Source organism: Uranotaenia lowii, chromosome 2 (assembly GCF_029784155.1).
Source record: "Uranotaenia lowii strain MFRU-FL chromosome 2, ASM2978415v1, whole genome shotgun sequence".
Lineage (NCBI taxonomy): Eukaryota > Metazoa > Arthropoda > Insecta > Diptera > Culicidae > Uranotaenia > Uranotaenia lowii.
This window is the reverse complement of record NC_073692.1, coordinates 353958822-353985904: the sequence shown is the minus strand read 5'-3', so window position 1 is coordinate 353985904 and position 27083 is coordinate 353958822. Positions and strand designations below refer to the sequence as shown.

At 42.5% G+C, this 27083-nt stretch overlaps 2 protein-coding genes across 2 annotated transcripts; one reads left to right on the top strand and one right to left on the bottom strand.

Moving 5' to 3' along the window:
• Nucleotides 1-797: 797 nt before the first annotated feature.
• On the top strand, nucleotides 798-2984 carry LOC129745815 (essential MCU regulator, mitochondrial-like). The gene is made up of 2 exons (XM_055739176.1): nucleotides 798-1236; nucleotides 2245-2984. Exon 1 carries the CDS (start codon nucleotides 876-878, stop codon nucleotides 1167-1169), a length of 294 nt encoding a protein of 97 aa, XP_055595151.1. The 5' UTR covers nucleotides 798-875; the 3' UTR covers nucleotides 1170-1236; nucleotides 2245-2984.
• Nucleotides 2236-26742, bottom strand: LOC129745801 (protein flightless-1). Its single transcript, XM_055739155.1, has 6 exons — nucleotides 26312-26742; nucleotides 25018-25367; nucleotides 22139-24955; nucleotides 21920-22070; nucleotides 21578-21856; nucleotides 2236-3247 (listed from the first exon to the last, which is right to left on the bottom strand). Exons 1-6 carry the CDS (start codon nucleotides 26372-26374, stop codon nucleotides 3113-3115), a joined length of 3795 nt encoding a protein of 1264 aa, XP_055595130.1. The 5' UTR covers nucleotides 26375-26742; the 3' UTR covers nucleotides 2236-3112.
• Between the last annotated feature and the right edge of the window lie 341 nt (nucleotides 26743-27083).

Genomic DNA, 27083 nt, shown 5'->3' with positions numbered 1-27083 from the left:
CGTTTCATAGATATTATAACACAGAATTATAATGCTGTATAGAAAGCACGACATTATTTTTTTTTTTGTAAAACTTGAAAAAAACATCACTGATAAAATTAAAAACCAGAAAATATAATAGTTCTTTACTTAAAAAGTGTGGCTCGAAAGCTGTTTCTTCCAACTGGTTATTTTGTTTTTTATAAACCTTCATTTCTGGAAATAAAGATAATTTGAAATCTTAAACTTTAAAATTTCAAAAATCTCAAATCCTCAAAATTCTAAATTCCGAATAAAAAATTTTGAAATGTTTGGAGTTTTTATTAAACTGTTGTTTTTTCAAACATTTTTAAACTTAAGAACAAGATACAATAAAAAAAAACATCTAAAAATTTCATGATAACAAACGGACAGCAAAAACATACATGTACATTTTTAATGTTAAATTTAAAATTAAGATGGTTTCAATGAAATTGAAAAATTTGTGTTAAAAATTCTTATCTTCTGTTGCAACATAAAATTCGGAAATCTTTAAAATTTGAAATTAGTGTAGTGAACTTTCGTTTTAGCGCTAACGCATGTGATCAGAAATATGATGTCCATGTTGAGTGTGAATTACAAAATTTGATGAAACATACAAAAAGGCAGAATAACAGACGGAGATTAAATTAATGAAAAAATGGTATTTAAATTTTTACTGTAAAGCTGAAGGGATAAACATGCAATTGAATTTCGTTCAGTGTACATTGAGGGGTGATTCAAAATTTTCTCCGTTATTCCGACAAAACACGCAATGTTGACAAACGGCTGGAAACCCTAATTTGCTTGGAAAAATCAATCGCGTTTTTCACCTTTCGTGCGTAACCCGAAGTCGTAGCAGTGATTTTCTTCCTAAAATGGTTCTCCTCTCGAACCTAGCCCGGGTTGCAGCGGTATCCCGCGCTCGGACCACCTTCGGTCGACAGCTGAAACTCACCAAGGCCGGGCAGATGGCTTTGCGTCGAAAGTATACCTTCCGGAGTGGAGCCCTGAAACCGATGCCCAACATCGTTCCTTTTGGACTGATCGGGATCGTGCTGACGGTCATCCCGGGCCTGCTGATTGGGGCTACCATCAGCAAGAATATGGCCAACTTCCTGGAGGAGAATGATCTGTTCGTCCCCTCGGATGATGACGATGACGATGACTAAGGTGCTGATCGATGATGAATTAATACACTCGTTTAGTATTGATTGGAGTGGCTACTTTTTTTTCAAGGTGAGAAAACGGGTTAATGTGATATTTTCTTTTCCATAACGAAAGATAACATTTAGTTTGGCCAATTCAGAAGCGAGAATTTCATGTCCATAGATAACCCAGGAAACTAGTATTTTTGGGCCCTTTGCTTTAAAAATTGAATTTATCAGATCTTAGAAAAAATGAATAGACAAAATTGCAAGTATTTGACATTTTGATTTTAATTAAGATTCCTTTAAATTAAAATTCAGTTGGTAAAAGCTCCCCTTTTTACAAAACGAGGAAAAATACTTCTGTTACTTCTTTCTCATAAGTTAAAATCACTCGCTATCGCATTCAATATCTTAATATTGTTCTTTAATTTAATTAAAAAAGAGTAGGAATTTTATAAACTGATTTCTACATATTTTCAAAAGTTAATACTTGAATTTCCAAAATTTGAACTGATAGAAAAAAGTTGATTGCATATTGGGATTAAATGTCCTCAAATAAGCCAAAATTATTGATTGACCACCTTCATGTAAGTTTTTTTTTTCAAATGATAACATTTCAATTCAAGTAACAATCTAATAATAAAAATGCCATTGATATTTTTTTTTAAATATTTATCTATTAAGTATGTTTTTCACGAATACATGACTGCAAAATATCCACAATTAACACCCATTTCGAAATTATTTCATTTTAGTTAGTATTTTTTTTTCTAAAAAAAAAGATCCTATGCATTTGAAGGCCTCGAGAAAAAAGCGAAAAACCACTCTATGAGCCGTTTTATCTTTTTCTAGAATTTCTTGATATCTACGGTAATGTTCTTTTCTTTAATTTCCCATTTTTTCTCAAGAATTTATCCATCACCTTCGTAAAAATAGGTTATTAATATTTTTTTGATAATTTTATTATTAAGACTTTCTGCACTGGTTATCAATATCATTACTGAATCCTATAGTTTAGTCATAATATGATAAAAGTACAGCAAATGTAAAACAAAAAAAATTGCTTGTTTTAAAATAAGTTTTTTCCTTCTTTTAGCTACTGATGTTCAAAAAAGAAACCGGACCCCATTCACTCGATCCTTAAACTTAAAGCACTCTCAGGAGGGACTGTTCTTTCGAAGATATCACTACTCAACCCGCACATTAATAGTTGAAACATCTTTAAATCGTTCTCGTGATGCAGTTGTGCTTAAATATGTGTTTTATTTATTTTTATGAATATTGCAGTTATCGTCGTTATGCTTAAGTTTTCTACATATTATAGATTGTGTATATATTTATTACTATCCAACTAATGTCTCTTCTCATCAATCTTCTACACTTCTTCGCGAATAAAATCCCTAATAATTACAAAGCAAAAAAAAAATGGGAGAAATCCCTAACAGAACTTGTTACAAAAATGTGTGCAGTAGACGACAACGTTTGCCACTTTCTTACGATATTCTTGAGAAGAAAAAAAAAACAACTTTCAATTCGACTCTGACATCGACCTTTCAATCGTTATTTACAGTACAGAGCTACAGGATTTTCAGAAGAAACGAAAGCCAATAAACAAAGATCAACAACGCAACAAAACATAGGAATAGTATGTGCAATACAACTTTCTCAGCTTCTCTGGTTTTTGGTTTTCGTGGAAGACAGGAAAATAATTGAAACGACGCGGTTAAAATCAAAACACAAGTTAGTTGTTGCCATGAATAAACGTAACAAATACACAATGGTTTTTGTTCTCTAAGTAGAAACGAAAATAAAATACCGTTAAGCGTTAAGTACAAACCTGCTTGGCTGTTTTTATAAAAGAACAGAAAAGAAATCAATCATTTTCAACTGGTTACGGGTGTTCTTTAAGCGGAGCAGGCAGGGGTTGCGTTGTTGTGCGTTTTAATTCCGGTTGTTGGACCTCCTTACTCCGGGGGACGTTTGTGGGCACTCCATCCGTGGAAGCATTTGGTGAAGCGTTTCGATTCCTTGTTCTTGAGGGTCAGGAACAGCTTCCGGGGTCGTTCCGGTTGTTTGATGCGCATATGTTGGATGTAGACCTGGTGTATGATTGAAGAAAGATTGTTTGTTAATGTTCATTTAGTAACTTTGTGAAGTAATAACAGCAGATACAGTGATGTTATTAGTTTTGTTAATAAGTCTTTTGTACTTTCAGCTTTCCCTGGTCTTGATTGGTATCGTTCAAAATTCAAATTATTGCGCAACAATTGATAAAAGCAACGACAAGTATAAACGAATTTGGTGCACATGTGGAGCTTTGCCGTATGATGATAAGAATAGACGGAATTGTTTATGTTGCAGCTTCCAGAAACGACCAATATTATAGAGAAACTGGGATAAACTCATGGTAAGTCTTTTTGTTCGCATTTTCCTCCTTAGTTTGAAAACAGATGAAAAAAAAGTTGAAGAGGTTGTGTATAAGGATCGCAAGGTTAACGTAGAGTTACATTTACATTTTAGTTGGTTTGAGCAAAGATATGAGAGAGCAATTAAGGCAACAAGTTTTATTCAATTACCCACCCGTTGCATAAAACAACACGAGCGTGTTAACAAAATCTGAGAATCAATAGAGTTGTTTTTGACATTTCTTACGCACACTTGCTGAGCGTGTACAGATGAGACGGGACAATTAACCTCCAAAACTCTCGGTACAAAGAAAGGACAGCCGGTCGACAAACATGGTCGTTTTTTAGGTTGATTGTCCCAAAACTAAAGAGTGTTGGTGAAACAACCAGCATAATATCACCAACACTATCAGCGGCAAATAGGACTATGGAGAAATGTGCAAACCAAAAAAATCCATTTAGGGGGAAACTACTGTAGCATTATAATTAAGTTTGTCTAGCTGTTAAGTTTTGAGCGTGTTGTAAGTGAGTCATAAACCTACCAAAGAATGAGTGTTTTGAACTTAGAGTGTAAATGTCAAACGCACACTTGGGATGAAAAACGAAAACAAGAATCAACAAAACAACATAAACTAAAGGAAACAACTTTTTTTTTTGGCGTGTAGAAGCATATGGCGTCGGTAGTGCTTTTTTGTCATCCGCGAAATTCTCAAATTTTTACTAGTGGTGCGCGTTTGTTTCCGCCCAAAAGTGGGGCAATAGTTCCGTTGAGTCCCGAGGACAGGCTCCGGTGCCGATAGCCGTGAAATTTAGTGCTTTTCGCGAGTTTTCCGGGGTTTTTTGTGTGGGCCGGGCTCCCGCCATTTTCCTTTTCCTTAGAAGGGTGCCAGTGTGGGGTCGTAAGTGCTCCGGTAAAAGAGGTGTCGCGCGAGCAACGCTGCCGGTTCGTTCAAAGTCTCGGTCGTCGAAGAGCAGTGAATCGCGGAAGTTGCCGGGTGATATTCTGTCATTTGGGGAGATTCGGGAGGGCACCCAACGCCAACGAGGGGCATATAAAGAAGATTTCAAAAAGAAAATAAGGCCTCAGTGAAGAAAGAAAAGGAAGATAAGTTAAAAAGAAAGCGAGAAAGAAGATGAAAAAGTTTAAGAAGACAAGAAAGTTAAAGAAGTTAATATAGTGCAAGAAGATAAGAAAGTGAAGGAAGATAAAAAAGTGAAAGAAGAGAAGTCAAAGAAGAGGAAAGAGCTAAGGTGAAGAATCAAAATGATGAGACCAGCCAGCGCTGGAGAGCAATGGTCAGAAGCAAGAAGAAGCCAGAGGCTAGGCACAAAGCAAGGAATAAGCTTAACTCAGCCAGCCAAGAAGACCTCAGCTAGTGCCAACACAATGTTCCCTGCCAAAACATCATCCGGAGCAATCCCCAAGCAAACACGGAGTGCTAATCCCCCTGTGATGACCCAGAACAATCCCACAGACGGAAGCAAAGAAATAAACGCCGTGACGGTGATCTTGGAGCCTATAGATTACGCTGGACAAACCTCCAAACATCCCCTAGAGATAGGGAAACTACTAAATCATTTAAAATTCAAGAGTTTCTCGGAAGTCAAAGCGATTGGACGCTATCGGTTCAAGCTCGAATTGGACTCTCCAGGAGCTACTTCCGAACTCAAAAAATTGAAGCTCTCGGATCATAACCTAAAAATTTACTCCCCCAATATCTCGCGAGATACGATTGCCTTTGTCCGTGGTATTCCAACGGAATACTCAGACAAGGAACTGTCTGAAAATATGGAATGTGAACAGCAAATTAAAAAGGTCGAACGAATTATGAGGAAAGGAGACGGCGTAGACTTGCTGCCAACAACAAATATAAAGGTCATCGTGAAAGGCGAGAAGGTTCCAAACAAAATCAAGCTTTACGGCTGTTCCTTCAGAGCCGAGTTATATGTTTTCCCGGTCAAGCAGTGCTCCAAGTGCTGGCGCTTTGGGCACAAAACTAAGTTCTGCTCAGGGGTCCAAAGATGCTCGGTGTGTGCCAGGGTACACAAAGGAGATAGCTGCACCAAACCTCCTTTCTGTCCTAATTGCAAGGGGAATCATAAACCTGAAGAACCCACTTGCCCGGAACGACGACGAAGAATTATGATAACCAGTGCAATGAGGAAAAATGGTATATCATACAAAGAAGCAGCCACTCAATTTCCAATCCTAAGCAACCGCTTCGAAGGACTGGAATTAGAAAATGAAGATGAGTTCCCGTCACTGGAGGGAAATGAAAAAGCAACACAAGGGTCTACAAGAACACGGATCGAGAGACACCGCTCTAGCTCCTCGCGGAGCAGAGGGGCAGACAGCCAGGAGGAAAGAAACGACAGTTTTAGGAGCGCAGCTGATACCTTCGTCTTCAATACAAACATCGTAGAGCAAGTAGTCTCTTCAATACGAAGAGAACTCATCAGAAGCTTGAGAGAAAGGATCTGGTTGAGACCACTCATAGCTTTGAAGGACCAGATCACCCTGAAGCTGAATGCTCTCGATAAGGATACAGATGTGGACCAGATTCTCTTGTTCACATACGGAAGGCTGAACGACATCATCAACAGTGAAGCAACAAGTCAACATTATGAACCATCCAGAATAATCACCGACATCCAAAATGCTTAACAACATCTCAATTCTACAATTAAACGTTCAATCAGTCCGACCGAGTGTCAAACGAGAAGAACTATTAAAACTAATAACAACATCCGACTCCAAAATCTGCTTGCTGCAAGAAATCTGGCTGCGCGAAGGGGAAAGCTTCCAACTCAAGGGATTCAATCTAACTTCCAAGAGAAGATTGAACGGGTACGGAGGAGTAGGCATTCTTGCTGCCAAAGAGCTGACACAGCAGCAAGTCGAGACTCCGGATTTCACCTTTTTAGAGGCAACTGCAATTAAAATTATCAAGGGAGCTGAATCGATAACATTTATAACCGCCTATCTCCCCCCAGATAGGGGAGATTGGACTCTCAGTATCAGTCAGCAGAAGAAAAACGCCGTGGAAGACTTGAAATTATTCTTCCACTGGCTGGACAGGATCTCTGGGGAAATCATCATAGGGGGGGATCTCAATGCGCACCACGAGGCATGGAGCCCAGAATTCGACAGCTGCTACAGGGGCAGACTGTTGGAAGAGCTGATCGAAGACTCCAGATTCATACTCCTCAACGATGGGTCTCCCACACTAATTAGCTCCCCTGGAAATCGCCAATCCACAATTGATATCTCCTTGGTCACCCCGGGATTAGCACGAAAGGCCACCTGGAAAGTGCTGGAGGAAGACTTCGCATACACGCACCAATACAGGTCAAAATCTCCAGTGACGCGCAGATCTTCGACAGTGAAACCACCAAAGTCAACCAACAAAAAGTTATCGAAAAACTGAATGGAATCCGGCCACAATTCATTTACGACCCAGAAGAGATGCAAGCCATCTTTGAAGAGTATATAAACGCCGCATCGTACAAGGTCAGGAAGAAAAAATGTAACTACCTTAAAAAATGGTGGACACCCAAGATCAGCGAACTCTACGACGAGAAAAGGGAAGCCCTACGAGCTTACAACAAAAGCCGGTCGATGACAGACTACATCGAGCTCAAACGGAAAAGAGGAGTCTTCAAGAAGGAGTTCAGAAAGGAGAAGCGTTCATACATCGCCGAGCTTATCAGCAAAATAGACGAGGATACCCCCGCTAAACATGTTTGGAACATTGCCAAGGGCATCGATGTTTCGATATCAGGAGGACGTGACTCAGCTAAAAAACTCACGTCGCAGGAAGGGACCGATTTCATGAATCATTACTTTAGGGACGAAAGAAGACGGATAGTTTGCCCGACCATAATCACGGACAAGGCACTTGAGGAATTCGAACACCCTCTCAAGGCTCGGGAACTGCTAGACGCCCTTAAAAAGAAAAAAAACCACTCCGCCCCAGGGGAAGACAAGATGTCCTACGCAATTCTCAAAGGCCTCAACCTGGACATGCAATTGAAAGTCTGTGAGATGCTTAGTAGCGTCTTTGTCTCGGGTCAGATTCCCCCCCGGTGGAGGATCACAGAAATAAAACCAATTCCCAAAAAAGGACAGCTCACGGGGCCCTCTTCCAAACGCCCAATCAGCCTGATGAATATCAACTTGAAACTCATCAACTCGGTCATTAAGGACAGACTAGCGAACATCTGTCAAGTCAACAACATCTTGCCAGCAAACTCATTCGGTTTCAGGAACTTCTGCTCTGCCCAGTCCTGTGTGAACTTCCTAGTGAACACTGTTCTGGAGGCCAAGAACAGAAAAATGGAATGCATGGTGGCCTTCCTGGACGTATCGAGGGCCTTCGACAGGGTGGACACAGAGAAGTTGTTAGAAATATTGGCGAACTACAAAATTCCGAACAAGATCATATCCTGGCCACACAACTACCTTAGTGCGAGAGTGCTCTTACTGAACACAGAGGACGGAACGGTTGAACGTGAAGTCACAGAAGGACTACCGCAGGGCTGTCCGCTCTCGCCCATCTTATTTAACCTGTACTCTGCTTCGCTGCACAATATCAGGACAGCTGGTTGTACACTAGTACAATTCGCAGATGACCCAGCGGTCATTGTAGAGGACGAGACATTAGCGACTGCTGCCAGCCGAATGAACTTGTTTCTGGACCGATTGGCAGACAAAATGCTGGAATTAAAATTAGAAATCAATCCCAATAAATGCGCGATAGTGCCCTTCACCAAGAAAAATACGCAAAACATAAACGTCCAGATAAAAGGCACCAATGTGAACATCGACAACACGTACAAATACCTGGGATTCACCCTAGACCGTTCGCTTAGACATCGGAAACATATCGAGGATGTGTGCCACAGGGCGAAACAAAAAATCCCCCTGATCAAGTTACTAGCCGGCCGGAATAAACAAGCCAACCCAGAAACGCTGATCAAAATAAGCAACGCCCTGGTGCGGAGCAAGCTGGAATATGGGGCATCGGTATACGGCGGGGCCGCAGAATCTAATCTGCAAAAAGTGCAAACGGTCCAGAACTCCTTCCTACGTATCTCAATGGGGTACATTAGATCCACACCAATCCACGTGATTCTGTCTGACACTGGTCAAATCCCCATGAAATTCCGGATAGCACTTCTGACGAAACGAGAGGCCCTCAGAAGCTACTATCACCAGAATCAGCTTGCAGCCTGCATCCAAAAGACAATCGACACTCGAACCTGGAATGGATCCTACCTAACTTACATAGTCGACCAAAACCTCGACCTGTTCGCCCAAACTCATCCTAAGGACCCAAATATACACAAAACCCTCATACTCCATAATGAACCAGGCTGGAATCCGACCAATTCTGTTAGAAGAACCCTAACAGACGGTCAATCGAAAAAAAACGAATTTTTCATCTTTGCAATGGCAAACACTGTTCCGGGAAAAGGTCAACACCGATTATAAGAATTACAATGGGCCTTATTCTGCGACGCGAATGAAGTGACTCGGAGTCACATTAGTCGTAGTCACGTGACTCTAGTCGGGGTATTCCGAGAGGCGACTCACTCACGGTGACTAGTTCATTGCCTCGGTGGCTTGATGTTCATTTTGACGTTCCAGAGGCAATGAACCAGTTTCATCGGGTTCACCATGCGAACTGTCAAACATGTAAGGAACATTCAAAGCAGGTAGTGTGATATTAAATTTCTTGGATGACGTCACATTCATGAAGAATTTCAAAATAATGCATTCAATTTTTATGTAACCAAACCCTAAGTAGGACTTCAATAAGAGTGTGATTTGTATTTTTGTACGTGACAAAATTTCAGATTTAGATATAATGCATACTGAAAAGTATTTATTTTTATTTTTTTAATGAGATTCGAAATCAAGTCGAAATGTTTTTTTTTCTTTATTCGGATTCTCCATTTAGAATCGAAAATTTAAATAGCTTGAGAATTTCAAATTCAGATTGAAACTTCAAATCCAAAATTTTATTGTATATTTACGTTTGTCTTATTAATTTTATATATCTTATTTGCATTTGACGATAGAAAAGGGGTCATCCTTTTTTTTGCAATGATTGCGGTACTATGTGTCGGATCGAGATTAAAATTCTTACATGGTAGTTTTACAGGACAGATTTAAAATTTAAAATCAGATGATAGAAAAAGGGGTCGTTCATGTTCATTGTTTGATATTTTTGCCATCAATTTTTTATGCCTCCGAAAAAGACGTAGATGCGTACTCGTGTGTCGTTTTCGATGGATTAACATATTCTAATTTCAATTTGAAAATCTTGAAAAAAGGATAGTGTATAAAAAGGTTTTAATATGAAAAGCGATATATTTTCATTAAGTGACATTTTATAAACTTTAATAACAATCATAACTATACTTTTAGCTCTGCCTTATTTTACCAAACAAATCTTTAAAACTTCATCATATATGATGTAAAGGAGCACCACATATGACGGAATTTTCAAAGCGAGTTAAATATCCTGGGTGAAACGACAGTATTCTGCACATAGAATTGATCAAGGATGACATGTCAATCCACCATTATTCCATCTGAAATTAACTTCTTAATCCTTCCCATGGTAGCACAGATTATTCAGAAATTTGCACAGCTTGCATTTGAACTGGGCTTTTTGGATCAACACCATTTTCTCACCGAATGGTTAGGTCTGAGTGAAGAATCATTGCACAAAATTTGAAAAGAATCGATTCACTAGTTTTTGTTCGGCAGTTCAAAAGCTACACAAAATTCGATTTTTTTTCGAATTGAAATCAAGTCGTGAATTAATGATCAATAACTTGATATAACTTTTGCAGATTTTTGGATAAAAAAAACTTAATTATATTTTTTTATTTCTAAATTAGATTTTTTATCACATCATGAAAAAGTTGTTCTGTTGAGTTCGATAAATACTTAATTCTGTATGATACTTGAGTAATAACTGCGATACAAATATGCTGCTTGATTAAACTCAGTCTGATAACATTAAAATTTGAAATTTTAATTGGATTTCAAAGGAAAGGATTTCAAAGGCATAAATATTCGAAATATACAAATAACAGGATTTATCAAAATTGCTGAGTTTTGAAACTACTAAAACATATGCAAAAACGTGAATTTCTTACCTCAAAAATCAAGTTACCTTTATTGATTGAACTTCATCCGAAGTTCATTCGAAATTATTTTAACCCAACATTCGTAGATACTCAGGTAATGCAAACCAGATAAATTTCATGCACAATTATGCACAGTTTCTTCAAAGTTTTGATTGTAAATGCATTTTAAATTGTTTGCGAAATATTTATTTTTTTGTTTGCAACTAGTTCAAGCAATCTTATTAGCAAAAAAGCAACTTCTCTGTCTGTTTTGATTACTATCAATTTTAAAGTTAAAGATATGCGTCACCTCCCTTTACATTTGCTTGATTTTTGCCACTGTGTTCATTCGCATGGTACAAAATGAATCCAACGAGCTGTCAAAGCCCAAAGCAAATTCGAGATTCGATGGATTCGCAAAAAAATGTCTCGCGTTTTTCGACGGTTCGGTTCGGCTTCCGTAAAACAGCAAATGACCGAGAATACCTGGGTATTACCACGGTTCTGTTTCCGCGGCTGTTCTCGGCCTAGTTTTACATCCCACTGCCGCTGGAATCGAAGGAACAGCAAATTTTGCTAACGCTGCGGCGGCAATCGGAATTTTCGAGCAGATATGGGAGATCACGCTAGAAATTATTGAACCATTTATGTTTCAAAAATAACCATATTTGACCTTTTCCCGGGAAATGCCATTTTATGAGTTCTCCATGAGAAGGCATAAAATGACTTCTAGGGGAGAAGTTCGAATATGGTTATTTTTCAACCGAATGGGATTCTGGGGGAGAAGTGGAAAAATGGTTGTTTTTAAATCATAATGCAAAATAAGGGATGTTAACGTAGAAATATTACAGATTGGAGTGTTTTCGAAGAAAAAATGAACAATTTTAAGTTTTTCACATCGTTTTATTTATTTGAACCGCTTAAAAAGAAAAAACCAATGAATATTTGACCGGGCTATGGACTAATAGGCTATGGACGAACAGCAACAACAGCCTTAACGCCCGGTAGCAGTATAAGAGTAGCAGAAGTTCCCCCGCGACTGCTATCGAAACCAACTAAGCAAAACGGCGGTGCCGAGCAACGACGGAAGTGGTGGTCTCATATATCGTAGTGACATTCATTCTTTAGAGCCGTAGCTTTAGCAGAAAGGGCAATTACAGCACGTTCATCTACGACCAGTAGGCGATGTTTACAGTCCGGCTCGTTTAATCTCCTTCCGGTTAGTATCAAAAAGTTCGCAGAACAGATTTTTCTACCACCTGCTGCTACCGGCGGAAGGTTCGATGGAACTGTGCTGTTGGATTGCCCTAACGGAGGTGGCTTAGTAGGAGCGTAAACTTCCAGTTAGTTTGTTGATGTGAAAATCACCAGACCCGTGGTGTGTTCTGAAAAACAAATAAAATTCATATAGAAAACCAACCTTCATAACCCAGGGAACGGATATTACCTTTACCAAAAATAATAGGAACGTCGTATCTTCCAGTTCTCTATTTTGTGATACTGAAAAATCTTCCAGGTTCAGCGGCTACGATGTTTTTTTCTTGATTCGTTTGCTGTGGCTGTGGCCAGGAACCGGTAGTGAATCCTCGGTATCTGATCGTTTCGATGTTTTTAGGTTTTTGATTGGACCTGAAGCGGTGTCCATCCGGTACCCTGGAATTTGTTTTTTGTTGTTGATTATTGAGATTATTTTTGTAACGAAAATTTAAACAAATCCTTTACCTTTCATGATCTCCTACGAATTCGATGTGTTCACTTGTAAACTTGATTAAGTTACGTGGAATAACAAATTTATTTAAACGCGTTCGATTCCGATGACTGTCGCTTTCAAAATGGCGATGAAAAGACGTCAAATTTTTCAACCATTTTATGGTTTATACTCCAGAAGTACCAAAATGGTTAAAATTCATCTTGGGAAATTTACTAAAAAATAACCATATTGGCAGTTTCGAGGCAAATGTCATAAAATGGTTATTTTTGAATCAAATATGGTTATATGAAAACGAGCGTGATGGTAGCGGAACTGGCCAGGAATCTAATCAGTTTGAAGTTTTTTTTCCAATGTGCCATCACCCTGAACATCCAGGTTAGGAATCAGCACTACCGGGAGGGCCAGCATCTGTCGCTGATCAAACAGATACTGGAACCTAGATCCCTCGTCGGACTTGGAGGTGCGGTACCAGACCGTCAAGGCGTGTGATAGAATTGAAAGAGCGTCTAAGCAGGTCAGAGTACAAACTTGGAATGATTTATTGGTGCCTTTACAAATCAACGCTTACTATGCTAACATCCCCCCTTAAGTGGATATTTGTAAAACACCAAACAACTTCTTGTCTTCTTCATGCTTCGGACCAGGTACCGCCTTGGTAAGGATATCCGCTGCTTGATTTTTCGATCCAACGTGTTCCAATTTGATAGCTTGAATTTCCAACTGTTGCCGAACAAAGTGATGTCTGATATCGATATGTTTGCTCCTTGCTGAATATCCGACTTCTCGTTCTGCTAAGCTGATGGCACTTTTGTTATCGCAGTTAATCAAAATTGGACCACTCACGTTTTGTAGTTCTTGCAGAAAACCTCGCCACCACATCGCTTCCTGGGTTGCCGTTGACAAAGCCATATACTCTGCCTCCGTGGTCGACAATGCTACTGTAGATTGTCGCTTCGAGTTCCAGGAAACAGCACCGCCGTTTTGAAGAAACACGTAACCGCTCACAGACCGTCGTGTATCCGGGTCATTTCCCCAATCTGCATCGCTATAACCGGTGAAATCCGGATTACCGTCTCTGCTGTACGTGAGCTTCATTTTCTTGGAGCCCTTCAGATATCGTAATATCCGCTTTGCTGCCACCCAATGCGCCTCTCCAGGATTGCTGCTAAAACTGCTCACCTGGCTAACAGCAAAACTTATGTCCGGCCGCGTACATTGTGCTACGAATTGAAGACCACCAACAAGTTCTCGATATGGGACATTCATCATCTTCTTCTTTTCCCCTTCCGTTTTGGGACACATTTCCTTGGTGAGCCGCTGACTGATGTCGAATGGAGTGGACACCGTATTGCAATCCAGCATATTGTATTTTTGAAGCAACTCGTCAATATACCGTTCTTGATCAATTGCAACGAAACCGTCAGACCTCGTGACACGCAATCCCAAGACCTGCTTGACTGGACCCAAGTCACTCATCTTGAAGTCAGCACATAACTGCAGCTTGATGCGTTCCACCAAAGCCAGATCACTGGAGATGATGAGGAAATCATCCACATAAACAGCAACGATGATAGGTTTACCATTCATGGCCTGATGATAAACGCACGTGTCGTATTTGGATCGTTTGAAACCCATCTTCCGAAGCTTTTGGTCCAGCTTCTGGTTCCAAACGCGACTGGCCTGCTTAAGCCCGTACAGTGCCTTACGGAGCTTGCAAACTTTCGTTGGTGCTTTTTCGTCCTCAAACCCTTTTGGCTGCTCCATAAATATCTCCTCCTCGGTCAGCTCTCCCTGCAGAAACGCCGTCACCGCGTCCATTTGGTGTACCACAAGGTTCTGCTTGGCTGCCAACGCCAGGAGGTACCGTACCGTTGCATAGCGCACAACAGGAGAATATGTGTCGCTATAGTCCACGCCCTTGATCTGCGAGTATCCCTTGATGACCAAACGCGCCTTGAATCGGTTTATGGATCCATCTGCATTCGTCTTCAGCTTGAAAACCCATTTATTTTTCAACGCTTTCCGGTCACGAGGGAGGTCAACCAGTTCCCAGGTCCCGTTATCGCATAACGCCTGATACTCGCTCTGCATCGCCTCGACCCAACGATCTCGTTCTGGATTCTCCAGAGCTTCTTCGAAACTCTCTGGTTCTCGGGGACTCTGTGGACAATTCACGTACGGTACATTTCTATTCGAAATTAAAGTACAAGGATACTTGCCTTGGACTGGGCGCTCCCAGTCACTATACTCAGAATTCTGTTGTAAATCAACGTCCTCTTCTTTCAGGTGTGACGGGAGCGCAGTGCTGACTGCTGACGACCGTCTTCTGGCTGGCTGTGAAGAGAAAAGGTTCTGCGGTAGAACACTGTATGTCACCTCATAATCTGCCAACTTGCCTGGACGTCTGCGCTCCCTCTCGCTATGCCTCGTGTTAGGTTGTATAACTTCGCGAGATGGGTGCGGAGGGAGCGCGTTAGGCTCCTGTTCGATGCACACTGATGCTGCTGGATCACTTTGAGCAGCGCTTCCCGTTGGTTCGTTGGTCAATGTCATCTCTCGACCAAATCTGTTGTCGTCGAAAACCACATCTGGAGACGACACACGTGGATGAAATTTCGCCACTTCCTTCTCGTCAACAACAACGATATCTCGGCTGATGAAAATTTGACCACTCTCAGGATTGAATACTCGATACCCTTTCGAGCACTCAGCAAAACCAATTAAAACGCATGGAATTGATTTTCGGTCCCACTTCCTTCTCTTACATTTAGGAACGTATGCCATCACCTTGGCGCCAAACACTCGAAGATGGGCTAAATCTGGTTTCTTACCGGTGAATGCTTCGATCGGTGTTACTGGTCGTCCCTTGACCGGCGAACGATTGGCTAAGTATACCGCTGTTGATGCTGCCTCGGCCCAAAAACGCTTTTCGAGCCCTGCATCCGATAATAAGCACCTCGCTTTCTCCTCTATCGTTCGGTTCATGCGTTCCGAGAGACCGTTCTGTTCCGGGTTATATGGAACCGACGTCTCGTGCCGTATGCCGTGCTGCTTCAGAAAATGTTGAAACTGCTTACCACAATACTCAGTGCCATTATCAGTTCGCAAGCACTTGATCTTCTTAGCAGTTTGATTTTCAACAAAGGACTTGAATTCTTGAAACGCCTCGAAAGTGTCGGACTTTGACTTCAAGCAATACATGAAAGTCATCCTGCTAGCCTCGTCAGTAAACGTAACCCAATACTTGCTGCCGCCGACCGATGGTTTCTCCATAGGGCCACACAAGTCTGAATGGACAATTTCAAGCAACTCCTTTGCTCGAAATCCGGATCCACGAAACGGAAGCCTTTGGTGCTTACCTTCCGCACATGGAACACAAGCTGCTATCGTCGTTCCATTAATTTCAATACCTGTTGCCATGCTGGGTAACCTTTTGATGCTGTCCAAACTCAAATGGCCCAACCGTCGATGCCACAAATCGAGGTTGCCATTCGTTGTTGCCGCACACGTTAACCGCTTACTGCGTAAATTGAGCTGGTAAAGTCCTTCTTCCAGTCGACCCGTTGCGACCACATCCCCCGTGGATGTATTCACAACCTTGCAGTCCTCGCTAGTGAAATTTATTCGGAAGCCTTTCTTGCAGATTTCACTGACTGACAGCAAATTTGTTGCCAATCCTGGAACACATAAGACATTAGAGATACTCAAATCTGTATACGAACCTCTCGTCTCAGCAGTTAGTTCTACGCGTCCAACCACAGCCGCAGGAATTTCAGTTCCATCTGCGACATAAATCGATTCGTCCACAGGCATCGGATCCAAAATTGCCTTCTCGGAAACACACATGTGTCGACCTGCACCAGAGTCCAGAATCCAACCATTCGCATTGCTCTTTGGATTCTGATGTGCCATCAACGCCACTTGATTCGAACGTTTCCTTCCGTCCTTGGGCTTGACCTTCTGCTGACATTCTGAAGCGTAATGTCCGAACCTTTCGCACTTGAAACACTGTACTTTCGATTTTTCCTTCTTTCCAGGTGTTTTCTTATGAGTTGCTAAAGCTCCAGCTGCACTACCAGAGCTGCAATTTCGGTCCAGCATGACATCCTGCAGTATCTTGGACTTGACCACATCTGCTGTTAGATTGATGCCCGATGCATCAAGGCCCATAATCATCGGCTCGTATCGTTTTGGAAGTCCCATGAGCAAGATAAGAGATAGCCACTCGTCGTTCAAGTTAAATCCTATCTCACCCAGCTTGTGACTTGTGGACATGACTTCGTCGACATACTCTTCCACCGATGAACAGTCTTCAAGTTCCAGGCGCATTAGCTTACGAAGTAAACCAATTTTCCTGCACTTTCCGCTCTCCTGGAATGCGGTCCGCAAACTGTTCCACGCTTCTTGTGCCGTACGAGCTTTCTGAACCAAGCTATAGTTGTAAGGTTCTATGCTCAAGCAAATCGTTGCCAAAGCTCGCTCAGACAGATCCTCGTTCACGTGCGTGCCTTCTGGAGGGTTAACTGCTCGCCACGTGCCCTCTCTGATCATCACCATCCTCATGGCAAATGACCAGGAATCGTAGTTGTCACGACCCTTCAGCTTCTCCACTGGTAGCATGGCCACACCTCCACCACCTGGTAATCTCGGATAGCTGGCCACCTGGCCATCCGCTTGTCCGCCCCGGGTCTGGTTGCCATTTTCTCCACCGCGCTGAATATCTTGACCATTTCCGGTATTATCGTGAATACCATCATCCCGGTTCCGAAAATCATCCGACCGCCGTAACCGATTTCTTCCTTCACGGTTCATAATCGTATCGAAAAAAAACTTCTTGAAACACGTGGGTGTGAAAAAATTTTCACTTGTTGATTCCGTAACTATGGAAACTACTAACTGGGCTCATAACCTGATAGAATTGAAAGAGCGTCTAAGCAGGTCAGAGTACAAACTTGGAATGATTTATTGGTGCCTTTACAAATCAACGCTTACTATGCTAACAGCGTGTATTGCGATAAACGCCAAATTTGTAGGTTGAAATGAAATTTATTTTCGAAATGTAATGTGCGTTTTTCAGAACTAGCTGCCCCTAATGGTAGGACGGTAAAAGAAAATGAAACAAGAAATTAATAAACAAAAAAAAAACAGTATTATGAGAACCATCTATTTTTTATTGAAAGAATCAACGGAAATAGTGAAAAAGTTACCGAAAAGCTTGCGTTAAGCCAAAACTTAAACTTCTTTCTTTTTTGGGTCGTAAAAAAATTAAGTCATTGTAATTGTGATTTTTATTTACGAGAACCTTTTAAGTCCATCGGCCGGCGGGGGTAGGAACCCCACTGTTGCAGATCCAAGCTGCTTCTTTTGTCTTGGGAAAAACCGAATTTTAGTAGAAAAGTTTATGTTACAAGTATTCAGAATAAGTACTTCAAAATTCAATCACGTTTTCTGAATGATTTGTTAAAAAATCAGTTCGATTTTCATATATTTCTTTTGCATTACACTTTTTTCCCGTCGAGTCACCTGCGAAATAGGTCACGACTTCAAAAGTCACTTGGCACCGACTTGAGTCACGCCATTCGCCTCTGAGAATACGACGACAGTAAAAAAAAGTTCATTCGAGTCACCTAAAGTTCATTCAAGTCACGGCATTCGCCTGCTAGAATACGGTGACTCTAAAAATCTAAGTCACTTCACGTCACTCGCCTCGCAGAATAAGCCCCAATATCATCTTTACCGATGCAAGCAAAAAAACAGCTGGGACCGCCATCGCTTTCTTCGACCCCCAGAAAAAAATCAAAAAAGCTGAAAAAACCAACGAAAACGTGTCAATATCCAACGCAGAACTGATGGCCATACAGTTAGCTGTGGAGTGGGCCATAGAAAACAATTACGATAAAACGGTGATAATGACAGACTCTGCAAGCAGCTGCGATATGCTTCTCCACACAAAACAATTAATTGTAAACTACATCACCTGGAATATCTTCAAACTCCTCTGCATAAACAACAAGCACAAAATAGTAATCCAGTGGATACCTAGTCACTGCGGAATAGCGGGGAACGAAATCGTAGACAGAGAAGCAGTACGAATGACAGACCAACCGCAGACGATGTTCAACTCACTTACATTAGGAGACGTGTTCATGGTGGCCAAGAACGAAGCCTGGAACAACTGGAAGAGGGAGTACCGTCGAGTCTCTCTGTTCAAAGGAAAGTACTATGCTCAGATTGAACCACTTCCTAGGAAAACACCTTGGTTCAAAGAACTGATTCTCAAAAACAGCGACAAAAAATTACTCAGTTGAATAAGGTCCGGCCATGTCCTCACGAAGAACAGACTGTTCTTATGGAAGCTGGAGCCAGATGAACTCTGCGAAACATGTAGGGTACCAGAGGATTTAGAGCACATCCTATACTATTGTCCAAGATTGAACAACATCCGAGGGGAATTCCCAATACTAGAAAACTGCAAGCCACTATTAAACATCCTAAAAGAAGAATGCGAAACATCACTAAACCAAATCACGGAATACATCAAGAAAGTCAAAATTCCAATATAAACACAAACAACCCACCGATCAAGAACAACAAGAACACCCTCAAGCAATAGTCCTATATTCAACAACCAAAACTATCCACACAATTGAGGCAAGTTGGGCCAGAATGGTCCTAGCCAGTCGTGTCAGACGAAGCCAAATAAAAAAAAAAAAAGGAAACAAATCAAGCGCCAGATTTTGCCATTCCAACTGTGACCCGAATTGTTCGTCTCCTGCGAAAATTCGCCATCGCTGTTGGGAAGGAACAGCAGGAGCATCAGCAGCAAATTTTCGGAAGGTGAGACCAGAGACAAATAATCACAGAACAGAAAAGAAACGCAAATGTTTGATTCCTAGACGGCAACAACAAACAAGCCGGAAAATTTTGGAAGCCATTGCACTGCGACTGAAAACAAAGATTACTGAAGCACCGAAACGGAATCAGAACCAACGGAGACGAAGTGGCACTTCAGAGTACGCCGTCATAGGGTGTGAGCAAGAGGCGTATCGCCTTCTCGTCAACCACACAAAAGACGGTGGAAGTTTTCCTTGGCAACACACAGACGGCCCCTACTGGGGTTTTTGGAAGCTGAGCCAATCGCTTTTCGGGACTCGATTTTCGTCATCTTGGTTTTGCGAGTCTCGTTTTTCCGAAAGTAAGCTGCGGACTTGGAGAAGGCCTGCTGGATCGAGCCGGAAGTCGTTGGAGGTGCTCCGGGCAGCTGCGGTACGCCCGTCGAAGCAGTGCAGCCAGGCAGGGTTGCCAGTTCATCGGATACGACTGTGATAAGAAGAAAGGAAGCTGTGATACCTCTGCGCCGTCTGTGATATGATTGTTGTGCGTTTGATGTTAGAGTAGGAAAACCGGGCCCGTGAGTAATAATGTAAGCTAGCTTAAGTTTTCAAAAATTTCGTGTTAGTAAATAATTGTAATTGCTACAGATTTGGGTTTTGAGTGTTTGTGTTTTGGGTTGTAGTTAGCCGTGCAGCTCACACTGAAAATCAGTGGTGCTCAACTTGTTTCACTACGTAAAGCGTGTAAATGAGCGGCAAACGTCACTGCAGTTTCCGCCAAATAGAAAAGTGTGGTGCTCGGAATAGGACGCCTTCGGGATGAATCATCTAAAAGGATGAAAATCCCTGAAAAAAAGTTCGTCGTTCCAGGAAAGCCTTTAAAGGCGAAAACGTGTCGGATCTTCTCAGGTAGGTGCCTTTTGTGATCTTAGAGGAAACACCTACCGAGGCACCCAAGATCCCAAACAACACCATAGAACGAAACCACAAGGAAAATCAACTCGGACGAAAAGGGTTGCCAAAGCGCGAGTTTTGATGGATTTTGACTTTTTTTCGTTCTGGCACATTTTGCTCCACATATTGGCATGTGTCCATTGTGCTGTACACACGTTAGTGTCATCTCCAACTCATTCTTCTCCGGCACGAAACGAGCCTCAAACTCTTTCGAAACGGTACGACACAGACAGCGGCATCTGTGTTCTCGAGCAAACACTAAACGGCAAAAATTTTAACTTAATTTTGTCCACGGTCCATGCTGCAGCATTGTCTATCGATACGCCGGATCAAATTGTCTACCATCTTCTGTCGAATGAGCCTTGAATCACACGCTAGTGTCGAGGCTTGACTGCGGTCAATTGGAGGCGTTGGGGAGAACGATTGTTACGGCGTTTGCACAGCACTGTACTGCATCCGGGGGAGAACAACTCGGGGCTTTTGCTCCGTATCCACATGGACAGCAGGAGCTGCACACCTTGGTGTACCGGCTGTTCCATTGAAAGTATCAACTCTGGTTTCTGGCAGTCAGCACTTTCCGCAGCCCAATATGCTCTCCTGCCAGAAGTGGCACAGTTGTCCACTTCATCTTCGCCGGCTTCGGAGCACATCAACGGTTCCATTCAAAATGATTGGATCGTCGGCCCATTGCAATCGGCAATCTGGAACGCCTTGCATCACCAGCAGCAGAATCAACTGTGGCATCGACCGCACCCAAAGTTCCAGCAACAGAATCGTCGCACTTCAATGGGTGCAGTGTGAGCTGTGGCCTACCGTCCATGCGAGCATCTAGATCGCCTGGGGCATTGGAAATGCTCCTGCGCCGACAGCAGTAGCAACGACGGCATTCATAGCGGATTTTTGGTAAGCCCAATGGCGACCATCGAGAGCAACACAACACTGCTGGTTGGTCGAGCGAAGCAGACAAAAAAAAATGGGATCCCGACGGCCACAGATTGCGAAACATCGTAAATTGATGAAATTGTAAACGCTCATTGAAATGTTGTGACGCTGGGGGGAGAAGTTGCAATTGTTGCCAAATATTAAAATAACAAACCCAAATTCCAAAATTTTCATTCCGTGGCACCGAAAGAAGAACATTATTTTCTGCCGTAGCGTGGATAATGTGCCGCTATTAAGCATACCTCCATTCTGAACGAAACTAATATATCAGCAGGATTCAGCAGATTCCTCCCGAATGCGTTAATAATATCACAACGATAAGAATAGTACTGGAACTGGAATTCGCAATTCGATGTTTCCTGAATCCTGTTCCAACCAATTCAGCTGACAGTACCGCTAATGACATCACCGTTTCCTCCTCAATTCCAACTTCCAACTCACCTGTGCCGATTTGTAGGCGAGCTTGATCTCCACCTCGCTGCAGCGGGATCCCAGCCACAGGAATACCTGCTCCCCGTTGTCCAGAATCATGATGTCATCATCGGCTAGATCGTCCTGGCAGAAGTCGGAACACTTTTCCGCCACCGTGAAGTAACCCTTCTCGTTCGAGCACCGGAACAGCCGGGTGTAGTCCATGTACTCGGCATCGGGGTCGTACGGTTTGCGGCCTCCGAGCGCTACCCAGAAGAAGTTCTCCGGTTCCTCACCTTCTTGGAGGATCTGTTACGGTTGGGAAAAGGAAGATTAGTACCGAAATTGTGTAAATAACCAAGAAGGTGTTACCTGTAAGCTAACCCACGGATTGTTGAACATATCTTCGGCAATCTCCTGGATCAACCGAGATTCTTCTGAGGAAGTTTTGGAACCCATCCAAACATACACGATACCCGATTCCGAATCGTCCTCCGTTTCGAAGGGAACGAAAAGAATGTAGCTGTTGAAGAAGTAAAAAATCAAAGATTAAAGGATTGATGTTCCAAAACTCGAAAGGTTCAAACCCACCAGAAAGCGGAATTCAAATTGGTGGCATCGGCTCTAATCTGGATCAGACGGGTGCACAGCGCACTGCCATTCGAACGTAGATGATAGAACTCGACAGGCTGTTTACCTTCTGGCGTTTTCTGCTTCTCCTTTCGGCGTCCGTTCTTTATCACAAACTTGCCCTTGAAGTGGGACATGAACTTTAGATTCTCCTGCTGCTGGTGGATCCGCACCACTTCCAACTGCTCCCCGAACATTGATTTGAACTTCTTCTGCAGGGTGAAGGTAAACGTCAGCCAGCCCATGTTGCCGGCTTCGCGGCCTTGCCAGAAGTAAACGACACACTGGATTTCTTCGGCAGCGGGAGCTCCCGATCCGTTGGGTTTAACGTTGGAGGAGCTTCCATTGGTGCCGTCTACATTATCCGCCCCTTCTTCGTCCTCCTCGTCATCATCCACCGGTAAACAGTATCGACAGAGGAATACATAGCATTCGCCAGTGTAGAAGATACCCAGTTCTTCTTCTGGCAATCGGACGAACTTCTTCCCTTCCAATACGAAGGATTCCATCACATCCAGATCGTAGTTCCAGTCATCCGCCAACTGTTGTGCTTCCATCAAAGTCATAGCGGGTTGACGCGGCATGAAGAGAGCCGCCAAATCAGCCTTCGTTTCCTGCTTTTTGGCCCATCCGGTAAGATCGGCCCCGGTTCTAGCTACGGATTGTGCAGTACGAGTGAAATCAACGGCAATTACTTCGTCCCAACCGATGAACTTGGATTTGAAAACCTGCGTCTCGGTCCCTTCCTGAACCCGGGTTATCAGTGCGTACTCCGGGCGTTCGATCATATTGAACAGCTCCTGGGACAGTTTGATGGCAGCTGCCCGCACCAGGCGAGTAGATTTCTTGCCAAACCAAACAAAAAGGTCCAGGTAACAATCCAGAATGTAAACGTTCTTGCTGTTGAGGATGTTGTGATGAAGTGTTTTGCTTGGTAACTCGACTTGAGGCAGTTCCAGGTAACCCATGCCTAGCTGAATTTGATAAAGGCGAGGGGAGACAGGAAGGAAAGCTGGATCAACGTGAGCTGAAGGTTTTTCACCCGGACCTTGACCATCAGGAAAGCCGAAAGCTTTCCAGAACTCAACGCCTTCATTACCTTGGCATTCTTGGAAGATTTCTGCTTTGTTTTTCCTTTCATTTTTGTTGATTTTTTCGGCCATGAACCGTGCCTTCGATTTAAGGGTATTTTTGGATTTGGAACCGTACCAGGCGAAGATTTGAAGGCCTGTGTCCAACAGGAATACGTGTCCCGGATCCAGCGATTCGTGGGTCACTTCTACAGGTTCCATGTGAATGTTAGCTCCCGCATCGTGAATTCTGTATAATCGAACGATGTAGACCAGGTTTTCAATCGTGTAGAAACCAGTCGGAGTTCTGCCACCCTCAATGTAGGTAACTTCTGTATCGAACAGAGCCAAAAACTCGTCCGATTCGTCGCCTTGCTCTTCTCGAATCGTTCTGCCGCGTGCCCCCAAATAGTTCCTCAGATTCACAGCATGGATTGCTGCACAAGCTCGCTTATCCAGGGTAGCCTTGGTTCCGATCCAGAAATAGATCTCCCAATTCAGCTGCCCGGCATCGTCATGAACCGTTTTCAGCACAATGTAGCAATCGCCTTCGTAAAACTTGCCATGGGCAGCTTCTTCAATTTTATTCGGCAAAAAGTTTTCGATTTCCCAAACCGTTAGACCTACTTCCTGTCCATCTTCTTCCTCAAATATTTCCGAATAATCTACCGGAGGTTTCTCTAAACTTTCGTCCCATCGCTTCGGTTTCAAATTCTCCACCTTTTCATCTTCGAATCCGAGGGCATTCTTATCCTTTGCGAGGTCCTGCATACCTTTCAAAACCTTAGCTGAGTCCTGATCGGCGGAATCATTCCGGGCACCCCGTCTCAAACGAAGCTTCCGCGCAATCGGATCCTTGCTACTGTTCGGTTGCTGAGCTTGTGCTGGGACATTTGCCCCCGCTAACCTCAGTTGGGTTTGAAGTGAGAAGTCAATGTTGTAAAAGGCTAAGCCATCACCCCTTTGTACTTCGACTGGTTTTGGGGGCATTACTAAGTCCGGATTGTTCCGCAAATCCAACTGATCCATATCGGTTAGCAGATGAATGGCCTCCGGAAGGGTTATCAACTTGTTGGAACTAAGATTCAACTTTTTCAGGGAACCACAGCGGCACAAACCCTCTGGGACCATCTCCAGCTGGTTGTTTGAGGCACTGAAAACTTCTAAAGCTCCCATTTTCCCGATACTCGAAGGAATCCCCTCGAAGTTCAGCTGATTGTCGTTAACATACAGCCGTCTCAGGTTTTGCAACTTACACAGGGTGGGAGGCAAACCCACCAGCTGGTTCCGGGACAGGTTCAATGTTTCTAATTTGGACCAATTCTCGATCAAGGGCGAAAGCTCCTGGACAACGTTGTCGTTCAAATTTAATCGCTTCAGGTTTGCCAAGTTGTATAGAGCGTCCGGGATTTTAGACAGCGCGTTCTGGGAAAGGTCCAGCTCCTGCAGATTCGACAAGCTATCGAGCGATGTGGGAAAGTTTAGCAGCGTACGCTGAGTGTTGCGCATCTGAAGGCACACCAAATTCTGAAGCGAAGGAAGTTGCCGCAACTGGAACAGCTCCAGCGGATTGTCGTTCAGTATCAAGGTTTGCAGATTGGAAAGGCGACGTGTCTGCGGCGGAAGCGTTTCCAGCTTGTTGTTGGACAAATCGAGGAACAGTAGGTCCGTTAGGTTGATGAAGAGCGACGGTGGAATGCTTTCGATTCTGGAAGATTTTAAAAATGTGTTAGATGATAATCGAAATTTAAGAAAAAAGGACAAACTGACTGATTGTTGCTCAAATTCAGAACCAACAGGCTCTTGGCCTTCTCCAATCCCTCCGGGACCTCCTTCAGTTTGTTGTGGGACAAATCGAGGGTGGTGAGCTCTTCCAGATCGAACAACTCATTCGGAATACCACTGCTTTTAATATTATTCCGGCGCAGATTCAACGACCGCAAACAGTTCAGCTCCGTGAGCTCCCCATAGAGCTTCTCCAGGTCGTTGTTCTTCATCGACAGATGCTCCAGCTTCATCAGTTTACCCATCTCTTCCGGAATTTCCTGGATGCCGGTGCGATCCAGCTTGAGCCACTGCACCCCGGACATGTGTTTGATGTTCTGCGGGAAGCGCCCATCCTACGAGTGATGAGAATTGGAAGAGAAAAAAAAACGTTTAGAGTCGAGGTGTACAGTTTGTAATTTGAACACTGCATGAAATCTGATCTCTCACACATGCCATTCGATGCATTGGCGTTGTGAGTACAGTTTTGAAATATGAAGATTGAAGTTAGAACAGAGAATCGTTGTAAATTATTCTCATCTCGAATGGAGTATCTTATTTTGCTATCTTGAAGTAAAATTTGTTCAAATAATGATGATGAGACGATATTTACACAAATTCTGCATTATCTGGATTTCAAATTACACTTAGTTTTGTAAGAGTTTTTAAAAGTTTTAAGAGCATGATTAAGGCAACTTTGTTGGCCTTATTTGATTTTCAAGTTATAGGTAAAATAGCATCATTATATTTGTTTGATATCTTGAAAATTTGACTTAATGTAAAAAGCCATGCTAGTTTTAAAAGACTTATTGCTAACCGCGAGACTATTACTGGAAATAAGTTACTACCAATGATCGCTTAGCAAAATGTTACTGAAAAACCTTGAAATCGATATCGCATTCAAAACAGAGATGAGTGTTAATTCTTTTTCTCTTTTATTGTAACCAGAAATCAACACTCCTCGCAAAACACAAAGCATCTAATCTAATCGTAGTCTTTTGTGAAACAAACAAAAGTTCGAAGAAAAATTAAAAAAAATACCGTCTCTCTTACACGGTCCGGTTGTTATTTTGCAATACCGGATGCGTTTTGGCACGCCTCGCAATAGCTAGCGAAAACTTCGAAGCGCAACAAAACTATTCGGCCAACAATATTGCTACCGGCAAACCCCCAAAACGGGGGTTTAAAAATAGAACTCTGATCTTGCCAAAAAACTGTGTTACCCGTAAAAATTCCTCTGACATAAGCTTCTAATATTATGAAATCTAAATTTTGATTCATTCCTGTTCCAGATACTTACGCTAAAATCATTGTAGGTGAAGTCGATTCCCCGCACAAACGGGAGGACACCTGTCGTGGTCATCTTCCCCTTACAAAAAAAAATCTTCCTCTCCAATCACCACTCTTTCCGATTGATTACTAAGCGCCTTTCTTCTTTTTCACCCCTCTCTTGATATGAACCGAATAGTTCCGTTTTTTTCTCGTTTTGTGCAAGGCAGAAGAATTTCAGAATCAGATAAACTTTTTCGTAACGATTTTCTCCATTTAACGAACACGATTTCCGAGTCACTTTTATAATCACCGTAACCGTTACACTGGCAGCTTCATTATTAGGCACAACGCGATTCCCGAAACGGCCGATTTCAGGTAGAAATCGTGCAAAATTTTCAACATTTGTGAAGGAGCGATCAGCAAATCCCGTTCCTCCATCAATTTTTTGCCTTTTTCTTTGCGTTTTCTCGTCGTTTCGATGACGATCGATGATGAACTGATGACACTTTGCTATCCGTCAAGTGAAGTTTCATGATTTTATATACACTAGAACAAATGTTCGACTCAGAAGTATTGGAGAATTGCTTGCGGACTTTTGCTCGTGGACCAATATGGGCCTGCTAGATCAAGATCGAAAAAAGTCGCTCCTTCAAATTCAAACAGTTTGAACTTTCAATTTGCTGGGCCGAACTTTTCTCAAACAACTTTTGTTGAGTTCCTTCAAGCTTTAAGATGGAATTTGTTGACCATTTATTCACTATACATTTCGGAATTTTGAGCTACGTGATCAAATGTAAAGG